Below are 13,987 nucleotides of genomic sequence, written 5' to 3'. Positions count from 1 at the left end.
CCGAATAGGCTCCTCCATGCGCCTAATCTCGCTGTCCGGATACCATCCTCCGATATCCATACCATCTCCGCCGCAAGCCCGGGGTAAGGCATATGCTCTAACTTGACATGCGTAAACGCCGTACCGCCACCGGCCCGCATTTGTGTTCAACGAAAAAAAAAAAGTTATTTTTTAAAACGTAACATTCAATGCGATTAAATAAATCTAAATACGATAAACTTACCAATGCCTCATCTTTGCCGGCGAGTGCCGAGTATCTACATCCTGGGGGACGCAAAGCGGATTGTCGATCAATCGGCGTGTGATACGATGATACCGGCGCATGTAATCTTGAATGGGAGTCAAATGGCCGACGCGACTAAAGTGCCCCCGTTCTCCCACGGTGGAGCCGAAACATACATGAAAGCTTTAAAATCATCATCAACGGCGGCCGATCGTCCGGTAAAGTGTCGGAGCTCATGACGGACGTCGGGGGTATACTCTGTGTATGCCCAACCGTCGTAAGACACGCCGGCATGTCCCTCCTACGATGTCCAGGTATATCAATGGACACCGCGACATCCAAACCCCCGACCCGCCCTACGTAAGGCCGGCAAACCATCAAATATAGCTTTGATTTGGCGTCCATATAAATAGCCGCATAACATATATATACAAATCGTTGATCACCAAGTCGAAAAGACGTTTAATTAAATTATTAATGTAAATTTAAATTGTTTTACCGCATCGTCCGTCATGTGATCAAGCCGGTCCGGAATAGTAGAATCTTGTGGCGCATATCCACATCTCGATCAAAACCGCCGTCCACCTCCTCGCATAAGGCATGTCAATGTCGAGGTGATGCCTAGGCACGGCCGAAAAGGCAAGCATCCTCTCCCATGCCCATGCGTACGCCCGATATTAGAAAATATGATTTTTAAGTCGTCTTTTCAAGAGTTTTGTCTACATTAAAGGAAGGCATACTTAAAATATTACCTGGAGAACAACAAAAAATCCACACACATCTGTGACAACTCCAATAGACGCTCGGCCACAGTATCCGTAAAGATACGCCAAAAACGACCCCCCCCCCCCCCCCGTAGTCTCTGGGCGGTCCGGATGCTCCAAGAAAACCAAATAACGTAAGCCGACAAAGGCACCCGATGAATTCGGGAACAAGATGCCCCCGAATATAATAAGCGAGATACAAACGGGCATGACGATCGACAGCGTCCCGGTGCGCGTCATCAACCGGATCAAGACCTCCAAAAAGTGCAGAGTGCACTAATCCGAACCCGACTCCGTCCCCGAAATGCGGCCCTGGACAACGAGCACGAAGTGGGTGAGCCTAGTCAACTCGTCGCCCACGTCCGACTTGAGGAGGCTCGTACCGAGTGTATAATGGCTCTCCATCTACTCGCAATCCAAATAGGACCTCCACATCCTGAAGTGTAATCGTGGCCTCACCAGTGCGAAGATGGAAGGTATGTGTCTCTGGCCTCCACCGCTCAACCATGACTGTGATGAGCGCCCAATCATGCTGTACTCGACCAACGGACACGCAACGGTAGATGCCGCCCCGAAACAATATCTCCAAGACGAGAGGGTGTGGGGGGTGCTCGCGTAAAAGAGCCCAAGCTCTCTGCAGCCTACGGGGGCGGAGCCTAGTAAATATCCCTATAGTACCGACCCATAATAAGTCTGATCTATGATTGTCTTGTAAAGACAATACTGATCTATCAGAGGGTCCCGGGTGAACAGAGGGCCTCGCGTGAGCATCGGACCCCGGGGGAACATCGGGCCCAGGGGGAACATTCGGATCCATGAAAGAGTCCGCCTCGTACAAAACTAAATTAGTCATTATTCTTGAAATGAAAGATAAATTATATTAACTAATTAATAATTTGTAGGGAATATGTGAATTATGTAGTATTATATCTTGTGAATAATTAACATGGATATGCGTAAATTTAATATGTGATAGTAAGGACACATATGTGATGGCAAAGATTTTTTTGAGAATCATCTTAAGTTAATTAGTTTGAGAATCGAAATTCAGCAGTAATATTTGTTTAGAACTCTATTTTGAATATGTGATATATTTTTAGTTGACCAAATAACCAACACAGCTATGATAAAATTAGACTAAAAGAGTATATTCGTCGATCACATATTTTTCTACATACTTTACATTTTTATCGTTAACTTATGTATTTATGAAAAGAAGTACTTTAACTATTCTTTTTTGGATAATTTTTTTTTTATTTAACATATATATATTCACGCTTTTAAAATTATATAGATAACAATTCATAATCATTTACAACTTATCTGGATGGTTGATTCAATGCTATTGTATTATATTATGTTGTTAATTTAAATACAATGTTTGTTTTGATTGTTACTTTTTTAGATAATCTTTACATTTTTATCGTTAACTTATGTATTTATGAAAAGAAGAACTTTAACTATTCTTTTTTAGATAATTTTTTTTTATTTAACATATATATATTCACGCTTTTAAAATTATATAGATAACAATTCATAATCATTTACAACTTATCTGGATGGTTGTTACCTATTGTATTATATTATGTTGTTAATTTAAATACAATGTTTGTTTTGATTGTTACTTTTTTAGATAATTTTTATGTAACGACGAAAGGTCCTATTTTATGTAACCATTGATTTGGTCCTATACAATATGACACAATACGAAAAATGTCAAAATAATACATAACAATCATCCAATCAAAGTGTTAACAACATAATAATTCATTACCAATCAATTTCTTTCAATTCATAAACAATATTTAACAACTAATAAATTCATAATTAATATTTAACAAAATAATAATTCATTAACAATTCATAAATAATTAACAAATTAACAACTCATAAACATATAACAAATTAACAATTCATAAACATTTAACAAATTAACAATTCATAAACATTTAATAAATATTGAATTAAACCAACAAAAAAAAATAAAAAAATTTCGGAACAGTGGCAAAAGCCACTGCCCAGTCCGAAAAAGAACAAAAAAAAATTGTTTTTTTTTTTTGAAACATAGCAAGGATTAAATGTTAAGCATGCTTAGAATATAATGTATATAACAAAATAATAACAAAAGTTCATAGTAAAAAACCTTAATCGAAGATTTTTTGTAGAGTTATTTAATCGAGTTCACGCCGCTTTTCCCAAAATTTGAACTTAGAATCTTGCTCCTCGACTTGAATATACCGAGAATCTAAACTTTCCGGACGAAATTTAATAGAAAGTGACGTTTTTGGAAGTGGGACCACCTCTTTTTTCTCCGTCAATGGCGGTTTCCTTTTTTTTTTTAAAACGACTGGAGGGGACCAGTGGTGGAACCCGATCGGTTTATGTTGAAGAGTATAACGCATGATATTTTCTTTATATTTATAGTATAACGCAAAGTAAAATCTTTGCGTTATAGTAAAGAAAACTCCTTTAGCGCAATATTTTCTTGCGCTAAAGCACTTAATGATACCGTTACGGTTAAGTGCTTTAGCGCGCAAAAAAATGCTTTATTTAAAGGTATATTGGTAACTTTTTTTTTGTTGGGGTATTTTGGTTAAAAAAATTCTTTTTACAGCATTTTTGTTCCGGACCCTCTTTTTTGAGGCTGCAGGCCCAGTTGATGGACACACCAACACATCATGTCTGCATGCCACGTTTTGCTCATGTTATATTACTCTCTCCGTCTCATAATGAGTGTTAACTTGGCAAAAAATACGCATATTAAAAAATCAATAATGTAATATAAAATTCACTAAATTACCCTATATAATTAAAGTAAATTATTTTTTCCTCTTGATTAGAGCATGCACAAGTTGTAATCTTTTTCACATTGGAGATCTAACAATACCAAGTTATTATGTGGCTCTCCCAATAATCAATTAGATGTTACTTTAACTTGTCAGTTTTTGTCTAAGGGTAAAGTTGAAAAAAACTAACCAATTTATGTCTTGACTTTCTAAAGTGACACTTATTATGAGATAATTTTTTTGACTAAGGTGACACTTATTATAGGACGAGAGAATATTTGTTAATAGCCAATAACTTTTTTGGTATGCATGTTAATAGCCAATATGATATAGTTTAGTAAAAGCTAGCCTAATTAACTTATATGCTAAACTGTGAGGATAATATATTATAAAGTTACTTCTCCATTTGTTATTCTACATATTAATTTATTTAAAGACGAATTAAATTCAGGCTACGCACAGAAACTGGTGCAAGCTTATGTAGCATTAAGAAAATAAAAATTTTAAAATTTGTTCATATTCATTTCTTCTTTAAAGTGCGGATTAGTTTGATTGTTCTACGTTTACAATTGAAAGTAAGAAAAATAATGAACCAGCTTTCTCCATTTTGAGTCTTAACTCATTAGTAATAATACAAAAATACCTTAATATTTTATAAAATTATATAGCGTAACTTTGCTTTTTCTAATAGCATTGTGTCTGCATTACATCTTAAAAATTGAAGAGTACCTATATATTAATGGCTTTTTTCTTGCTAAAGTTATTGTATTTAAATTTTAAGTACTATCTTTAAAATAGTTGGAAATATTAATAGTGTAAAAATATGTTACTCAACTGTAAAAAAACACAAATTTCAATCACTTCTTAGGATAATCAAATCAATTCTAAGTAATAGAAATGCAACCTAGCACTTTTAACAGGTTAGCAAACAGATTTTAAAAAATTATAGAAAAATACGACTCGAAATTTACACTTCGTCAATCTCATTTTAACTATGACGCTCCTTTTTTCACGGTAAAATAAGAGCATAATAAGTACAATAATATATCAATAATTGTGTAATGATATTTTATATTATTTCCATATATTACTTTTGAGAAACACATTAAAATATGCTGAAAAATTCTTAAAATCGTAGAAATATAAAACCGCACACACATGTTGGGCCCCTGCAGAGCACGGGCTTCACTTCCTAGTGGGCGATATAAGAGTCCAGAGGAGGAAACATAAACTATTAATACATCCAATTGCCTGCTTGGATTTCATTAATTTGCAAACCCTCTCCGATGCACCCATATTTTTTTCGCTAATAAATATTTTAAAACTATTCACGAGTGCTTTGATTCCTACACGAGTTAAAGAAAATGACAGGGATAAAGGAGCAATGTGATGTATTTATTCCTTAATTAAATTTAAAGATAATAAATTAAACTAAAAATATACATCACTCAATTATAATTAAATAACATCTTAAACTAAAAATATATTTCACTCAATTATAATTAAATAAAATCTATTATCTTAAAAGATACTCCCTCCGGTCCGTATTCACTTTATTCTTTTCATTTTGATTCAAAATAAGCGTCCATTTACATAATTAAGAAGAAATTAATTTTATTTTTTCAAATTTGTCGCTAAGTGGACCAGATCCACCGCGTCAAAGTTAATACTAGTAATATGTATTTTAATTAAGAGTAATTTAATAAAAAAAAATCAATTTTCTTTTAAGAATTTAGTATTTTGTTAAAGAGTGTGTATTTTAAAACGGAGTGAGCACATATCTACTGGACTAATTAATTAAATAACGGAAAAGGGTCAAAAATACCCTTGAACTATCGAAAATAAGCCACTTATACCCTTCGTTAAAGTATGGGATCAATTTTACCCTTGCTGTCTAATTTTGAAACCACATATACCCTTATAGTTAACAGGCCTCCACACAAGCTGCCAACAAGGAAGAAAAAATGACGTGGCTGCCTATGTGGAAAACTCTCCACTACCGATCAGCATCCTCACCGGAGCTCCGGCCAAACAAGGCCGTGAGAACAATCCCCAAGCCGGATCTTCATGAATAGATTTAATCTAAGGTTCCGGAGAACAATCAATTTCTCTCCGGCTACGGCGATTTGGCCGAGGATAGGAAAATCAATGAGCATCAACATGAGTACCATAGTAGAAGCGCCATTTATATTACTACTTGTAAAAGAGAGACTCGAGGGTACTGTGAAAACTAAGAAGAAAATTGCTCCCCTAATTATATTACTACTATGATATCGTCTCTCTATTTTCTGTTGTTTATCGCTGCCGGATTTGACCACTGGAAGGCCAGTGACGAATTACGACCTTCCCTTCACCCATACGCTACTCTCTTCCTATTTTCTATCTCGGTGCATCACTGTTACGCTGGACTCCGGCGAACTCGAGCCATAAATAGCCGACGACCCCTTTTTGCTCCAACCACGTCGCCACGCCACAACGACTGGCCAACGCCCCTTCTCCCTTCCCCCGCTCACGCTTCCTTTTTGTTTTCTTTCATATTTAATTGTTCACCGGTCGATGTCGAAGAAAATCCGACGCTAGCGGTGGCTTCACATCCTCCTCCGTCTTTCTTTCGGTTCTGTTCGTTTCCTAAGAACATGGTTTGTTTGATGCTATCTGATACGTTGCTTGTTCGGTACAAGATCTGGCCGTCTTGCGTTTTCCGGTGACTTAGTTGTCTTCTCCGTTGTGTTTTGTTTTTTTGTGCGTTGCAGATGATGTTGAAGAATAGGGTCAAAGGGACTTGAGGTTTTTTATTTCCACGTTGGCAGCCACGTCATTTTTTCTTCCATGTTGGCAGCTTGTGTGGAGGTCTGTTAACTAAAAGGGTATATGTGGTCTCAAAATTAGACGGCAAGGGTAAAATTAACCCCATACTTTAACGAAGGGTATAAGTGGCCTATTTTCGATAGTTCAAGGGTATTTTTGACCCTTTTCCAAAGTAGCAATAATAATAATTACTTAGAGAATGCATAATAATATATTGGGGCGCCTCCACTGTCTACTCCACTCAACTAGTCCACTTCCACTATATATAGAGATTAAAGAAGCCACCATTTTTATACACACACCCAACAGCGATTCTTGAAATCAGATTTCCACCGAACTGTACTAAAAACTAAAAAGCTCCAAGTTTTCCCACTTAGCAGTGAAAAAAAAAAACACAGAGTAAACTGAGAGTTATGGCTTCCAGAACCGCCGTCATCGCTTGGTAAGCTATTCAAACCAAGCTGATAACTTTTTTTTAATTAACTTTTTAATTAATAAAAGTAATGACTATGTTTATGGTTATACATATATGTGTTTATTACTGTTTTAGGGGCTCTGGAGAAGATGGTCAATTGGGTATTGGAAATAATGAAGAGAAAGAATGGGTTTGTACAATTAAAGCTCTTAAATCAGAAAAAGTTTCTTCTGTTGTTGCTGGCAGTAGAAATTCTCTTGCTATATGTGAAGATGGCAAAGTACGATTATACCCTTTCTTTCTTTTTAGCTGTTACTGATTAAAGTTCTTATTTTTATGTCTGATTTTGGGTTTCTTGGTTGTGTTGGATAATCAGTTATTTACTTGGGGTTGGAATCAAAGAGGGACTTTGGGGCATCCACCTGAGACTAAAACTGAGAATATTCCTAGTCAGGTTAAAGCTCTTGCCAATGTGAAAATTGTTCAGGTAAGAGCCAGATTTTAATTTTATTTGTGCAAAAGAGTTGAGTTTGTTGATGTAGGTTTTAATGGGATTTTCTGATTGCAGGCAGCTATTGGTGGCTGGCATTGTTTGGCAGTAGATGATCAAGGAAAAGCTTATGCTTGGGGTACACCTCCGCTTTGTTCATCTTTATCCTTACTTAAAAGCAATACTGTATTCCAAATATATCAGTTAGGGTGATTTCCAATAAAGAAAGTACAAAAAAGAAAGGAAAAGTTTCAATTTTTCTTTGCTTTGGTGGATTATACCCACAAAGCTAACATCTATGAACTTTGTATAAATCTGCTTTAATAGGTTAAGGCAACAAGGGCTCACCGTCAAACTAGCTAGGGTTGACTGTATGAATCCTCCATACCCATTTTCGCCTCTAGTTTCTTCCAATACTCAGCAGTCTGCTTTAATAGTTCAGTGTTCAAATTACTGGATTCTGGTGACTTGGAGCGTTAGTTATCTTCTCAAGTTCATGAACCTTGCAGGGGGTAATGAATACGGGCAATGTGGTGAAGAACCGGAAAGGAAAGATGACACTGGAAGGCCTATAAAGAGAGATATTGTGATCCCTAAGCGTTGTGCTCCTAAGCTTTCTGTTCATCAGGTGACATTCTCGTTATATTGATTCATTTCATAAGGAGCTGGACACGTGGAGTTTCTTTCCTTGTTTTGTTGGTTGATGACTCTGCAAAGACTTTTCCTTGTTTGTCTTGGTTCTTGATCCTGATAAGTGCTTACTGAATACTGGAGCTTCAGGATTTTGGATATTTACACGTGCTCTCTAACCTCTAGTGTCTGGGTCTAAGTCTCATGCCAGCAAATTTATTGCTAACTCTTGTACTTCTTCCTTTTTGAACATCCTTTCGACAGCAATAGCTTTTACTTTAGTATTAAAACTTTGCCTTATACAAAAAAAAATATAAAAAAATCGACAGAAATAGATTTAAGATATAGGTTCAAGTTCATTTGTTCAATATTTATTTCTTTTTTGTTAGGGAGAAAATAATTTACTTAGAGGTTCTCACCAACCGGATCTCAATACATGCAGGCCTATTAAATGCTTTTTCCCTTTCTGCTGGATACTTATATCATGTGCAGCGATGTTGGATGTGTGCCTTCTTTGCCAATTAACTCCTAATTTCTTTACATAACAGGTAGCTGCTGGCGGTACACACTCTGTTGTTCTTACAAGGGAAGGACAAGTATGGACATGGGGTCAACCATGGCCTCCTGGTGACATGTACAGTCTATTCTAATCATTGGTCTCTAGTAAACATGATGTGTACAATAAATTATTTTTTTTGTTTAAGAATTTCATAAGTGCTGCGTTAAACCTTGCAGAAAGCAAATTTCTACTCCTGTCCGTGTACAAGGTCTTGCAAGTGTGAGGTTGATTGCAGTAGGAGCCTTTCATAACTTGGCTCTTCTTGATGATGGAGTTCTAATGGCATGGGGTAATAATGAGTATGGGCAACTTGGAACTGGGGATACCCAGCCAAGATCACAACCCATTGCCGTTCAAGGGCTATCTGGTCTCACTTTGGTTTGTATTAATCCGTTCTTGTCATTTGATTGTGCTTTTATTTGTAAGATGGTTTGTACTTGATCATTTTGGTCCAACCTTTGCTTGTCCTTATATTTCTCTTCATTTTCTCATTAAGTACTTCGGTATATTACACATTAAGTTGTTCATCATGTTAAAGGACCAGTTGTTCAGTCCAGTTTCTTCGGATATTTATCTTTTTTTTTTTAATTGAAGGTTTCTTTGGATATTTATCTTACTGCATGAAACATAACAAGCCCTAATATTCTATTGATTTTAGAACCGAAATGGGCCAAAGAGTTATAATGAACACATAAGATGTATTAATAAAACAAGTATGTAAGATATTTCTGTTTTCATGTCCAGGTTGATGTTGCTGCAGGAGGATGGCATTCTGCAGCTTTGACAGATGACGGAGAGGTATAGCTTGTGTTTTAATGTTTTATGTTAGTTCTACATAACATTCTCTGCTTTGTGTGTACTGTACTTTTTTAAACAACGATCAGTATATATGTTACTTCGAGATAAATACACCTCTGGCTGAACGTTGGGCATCTGACCATATGTCATTGTTGTGGTACTGATCAAAGATTTCCTGATCCCCCTTTATTTCTGGCTTGTGCAAAACCTAAGTGAAAATACTTTGATGATAGGTGCTTTCTTTCCTTTAGATAAATCTTTTTACATACAAATAATATAGTTAAATGAAGTTGCATATAGTACGCAATGTGCATTTTTCTTGATTAGAGTACACCAGCTTTTTCTCTGATTCTCACAAGTGATACTTTCTTGTATTGCAAAGGAGGTTGTCATTATTCTAACAATCTCCTCCACAATACATGACTCTTTTTGCACTTGAAAAATTTCAAGTAATGGGTTGTCTGGCAGGTTCCAATGTGGTAGGCTGGTCTCCCTCCAGCTCTTGAGATGTTAAATTTGGTTAATTATTAAAAATGTTAGCATATACAATCATAGCACCCGCAAGGGTGGCTCAGTTAGTTGAGCATGGGGCTTCCATAACGGAGGTCTCAGGTTCGAAACTCCCTGCCTACGACGGAGGGGGATTTGCCTTCTGGGTCGAGCTTGTCGCACGGGGCTTGCCTAGTGCGGGTTATCTCTCCTGTGTGGTTTGCAGGCTATTGCACTGGAGCGGGGTTTATTCTGTGCGCACCCAGGTTCCCTTGTCATCAAAAAAATAAACTAAAATAATCATAGTGCTTGGTTAGCAAATAGGTCCAACAGGAGGTCAATTTGGCGGATAAGTTGTCAAACTTTAGGTCTGTATTTTTGCTTTGTACTTCCATGAGTCCATGACCATCATTTTTGTGGGAAAGATTGCTTATGGCAGGAGTTCACCTAGATCAATCTGCAGACGTGGCTACACGTTCTCCCAGTTTGCTATTCTGTGCCTTGGAAGAGGCTGAATGCAGAATCATGACTCTCATGATCCTCTACAGTCAACAACCTGTGTCAACTGTGTGTTAACCTCTGCTTACTACAGGTTTATGGCTGGGGAAGAGGGGAACATGGTAGACTTGGATTTGGAGATGACAAAAGTAGTAAAATGTTGCCGCAACAGGTTCAACTTTTAGCTGAGCAGAATATTGTTCAGGTGAGTTGTTCATTTCTTTCATTATCAGTAGGTCTTTTCTCTGCTCATCACTATGGAAGTCACTGCCCTGTGCTTTGTCAGCACTCTTTGTGTATCCGATGGAGGTGCGACGCTATGGAATATAATTTGTATGTCCAGGAAAAATTATAATTGCACTCGTGCTCATTATTTTTAGACTGACTTTGTCTTACTAAGAGGCCTGCCTTTGCCAGAATCTTACTTGAGATTGAAATATTGCTCATCATCTAAGTGGCGTTGTGGCACAAATACGGCAGGAAGTCACAGAAGTTTCTAGAATTAAGGGGACACTATTTATACAAAATTATGTGAAGGTTAAACTATTATGTGAATACGCGATGAGTATTAATAACTGTCAAAGAAATGCAAAAATAATTTAGATTCACATAGTTCTTGATAAAGCACCCAAATAGCACCAGATAAAACATATAGTACAATAAAAATGCAAAACATGATGGAGCAGCAATGGAAAAAAGCAGCAAAATTCATAGGATGAAATAAAAGAATCAGGAGAACAGTCAGAGTGGAAGTCAGAGCTGAACTGAAGAAAAAGAAGAAAGACTGGAACTCTGAGAAACAAAACAGCGAATCAGGGGGTAAATAAAGGTGGAACAATGCTCTTTTCTTCATCAAGCTCAGCTATTCTTCTTCTTCTAGAGTTTGAGTAAAAATGTGGATTTTCTTCTGAGTTTGATTGTATATTTTCCATTGTCGTTGAGCTTCCCAGGTGCAGATAGGGGAGCTTCAGCAATTTGTTAGGCTTACACTCTCTAATAGATTTTGCTCATTACACCGCTGCCCCAATATCTTCGTCAATGTTGGGGCATACTTAGTATCTATTTGTTATTTTAAAATAGGAGACTTGTAACAGAACATGTGCACGGCCAACTGACCAAGGACACATGCGCCTAAAAAATAAAAGAATGCAGGAAAACCAAAATAAAATGCAGAGAAAATACCCAAATGAGCTCCCAACGTTTGATCGAAATCCCAACTACACATCTTACCTTTGCGGGGGTCTTATTCCCCCCTGAGCATTTTAAAAGTGGAATATTTACCCCCCTAAAAGGCCACACCCACATAGATGCTTGCTGGTGAAAATGCACGCACTTGACACCTGGAAATTTCAATTAAAACTTTTTTTTTTTGTAATTTTTTGATTTGTTATCCTATTTTTTAATTTCTTTTTCTTTTTCCTTCATCTTCCTCAATCAAAACCCTCTTTCTTCTGCAACACCTCCAAAGCCATAGGTGAGACCATTTTCTTTCTCCATTAACACACACACACATTCAATTTCATCTTCAATCATACATTTCTTTTCAAGAAATCAACCTATTTGGGTTCAAGAAACCTTCGCAGCCATTTAAAAATTCCTACAAGGGATGGTTCAAGACTCTCAAAAACGTCCTCCTTCTTCAGCTCTGTCACGCCATGTCATTATCCTCCATCTCCGGCCAAATTCTCCTAGCTCCCACGTCGAGGTAATGCACCGTAGAAGAGATTGACGAATCGGGTCGATCAAATTGAGTGTGAGTTTAGGCTAATCGATGAAATGTAAGAAGTATAACATTTGTATTTACTGCATGACCTGAAAATGGGAGCAATGAGGGGTTTTTAAGTGATGCGAAAGGGAGAAGGAGCGGCCTTGGGCTTGTCACCGGCGGTAAGTCTCGTGGCGACGGTTCTGGCGTAGTGAAGGACTGACCTGGCAGCAAAACTGGCCATTATTTTGGAAGCAAGGCACTGAGGTAAAGGGCGGAAGGAGAAGACGAAAGGGGTGGTGGTAGAAGTTTTGGCAGCGGAGATGGAAGAGCTCATCGGCGTGTTTGATGGTGTTGTAGAAGAAGTTTTCACAGATTAAAAAAAATAAGGAAAAACATTTTTAGAAATGAGATAGAAACAAATAAGGAAAATAATAATAATTAAGAATACATATATTTATGAAAATAATTATTAAAAACAAAATTTTAATATTTGTTTTTGGTGCTCACTCTCTCAAGGAGAGAAATACACTCACTTTGCCATGCAAGCATTTAGGGGATAAATATTGCACGTTTAAAATGCTCAGGGGTAATAGGACCCCTGCAAAGGTAAGGTGTGTAGTTGAGATTTCGATCAAACGTTGGGGGCTCATTTGGCCATTTTCTCTACTAAAACTTGGCAGCTTGTGTGACCAATTGGGGTTTGATACCGAGATGCAACATTACATTTTGTATCCGTGCGTGTTAGTTCGTCATAGGGAGTGGAAGAAGATTATAATCCGATTGTGAATGCTCATGCTTGAGATAAGAGTTTGTTTCTTCTTGTTTCCGACTTATTTCCAAACTATCTACTCGTGGGCTTGTCAATCCAATTTAGCTTTTAATATCTGTCTTTGTCTCTAATTTCTTGAGGTGAGTTCTCTTTCTAATGATGCAGATTTCATGTGGGGGCACACACTCTGTTGCATTAACGCGTGATGGTCGAATGTTTTCTGTGAGTACCCGCCACTGTTTTCCTTCTAAACCTTCAAGTTTGCATAAGCTAGGCTCATGCCAAAGCCCATCTTTTTACTTGTTTGAAATCTTTAACGAAAACATGCAATTGTCTTGTCTAAAACTCTTTAGCCAATTTGTTATAGCAACAAGCATTTGAATAACATTCTTGTGGGTGATCCGCCATCCCTTTTTAAGCTTTTGGAAAAAGCTGAAATGTGATGTTGAAGAATGGTTACACGCATTTATTTCTGCAATATGTAGAGTACACCTCATATTTCAATTTTGAAACATCCTTCTCCAAGGGAGTGAGATACATCAGAAAATTCTTACTTTAAACGTTAGGTACTGATTGGATATACAGGCGTTCGGTGTAATGGTGACTAACTACGATCATTGATAATTATTCTGTATTACTGTGTTTTTGTACTGAAGATAAAATAACAACTCATTGGCTATTTGTCATGTGGCAGTTTGGGCGGGGTGACCATGGACGACTAGGATATGGTAGAAAGGTGACAACTGGTCATCCATCGGAAGTTCCAATAAATATTCCGCCTCCAAGTGATGTCAGCAGCCCTGAAGGAGGGCGTTGGTGCGCTAAACTTGTTGCTTGTGGTGGCCGCCATACGATGGCGAGTGTAGAGTGGCAGACATTTGAGTCTGAGTAATCACTTTAAAAGTATCAGTTTTAAGTCTGAATTCAGATGGTAGATATCTGGTTCACTGTCACTGTTGTATGAGATGGTTGTACTTATAAATGTTATTATAAATATTATTGAGCAGGCTATGCAACTGAGGTGGAAATTAGGTTGGCGTTTACTGGGAA

The 13,987-nt window shown here is 37.2% G+C and overlaps 1 protein-coding gene across 1 annotated transcript; it reads left to right on the top strand.

Moving 5' to 3' along the window:
* Window positions 1–6,834: 6,834 nt before the first annotated feature.
* On the top strand, window positions 6,835–13,968 carry LOC132046602 (ultraviolet-B receptor UVR8-like). The gene is made up of 11 exons (XM_059437283.1): window positions 6,835–7,023; window positions 7,132–7,276; window positions 7,373–7,483; window positions 7,565–7,625; window positions 7,996–8,114; window positions 8,665–8,750; window positions 8,852–9,053; window positions 9,420–9,473; window positions 10,555–10,665; window positions 13,103–13,159; window positions 13,632–13,968. The coding sequence occupies exons 1-11, from the start codon at window positions 6,995–6,997 to the stop codon at window positions 13,827–13,829; spliced, it is 1,173 nt and encodes a 390-aa protein (XP_059293266.1). The 5' UTR covers window positions 6,835–6,994; the 3' UTR covers window positions 13,830–13,968.
* Window positions 13,969–13,987: the final 19 nt, after the last annotated feature.

The sequence above is a fragment of the Lycium ferocissimum genome, chromosome 2 (genome assembly GCF_029784015.1).
Source record: "Lycium ferocissimum isolate CSIRO_LF1 chromosome 2, AGI_CSIRO_Lferr_CH_V1, whole genome shotgun sequence".
NCBI classification, from domain to species: Eukaryota; Viridiplantae; Streptophyta; class Magnoliopsida; order Solanales; family Solanaceae; genus Lycium; species Lycium ferocissimum.
The sequence above is the reverse complement of the archived record's forward strand: the minus strand, read 5'-3'. Positions and strand labels throughout refer to the sequence as shown.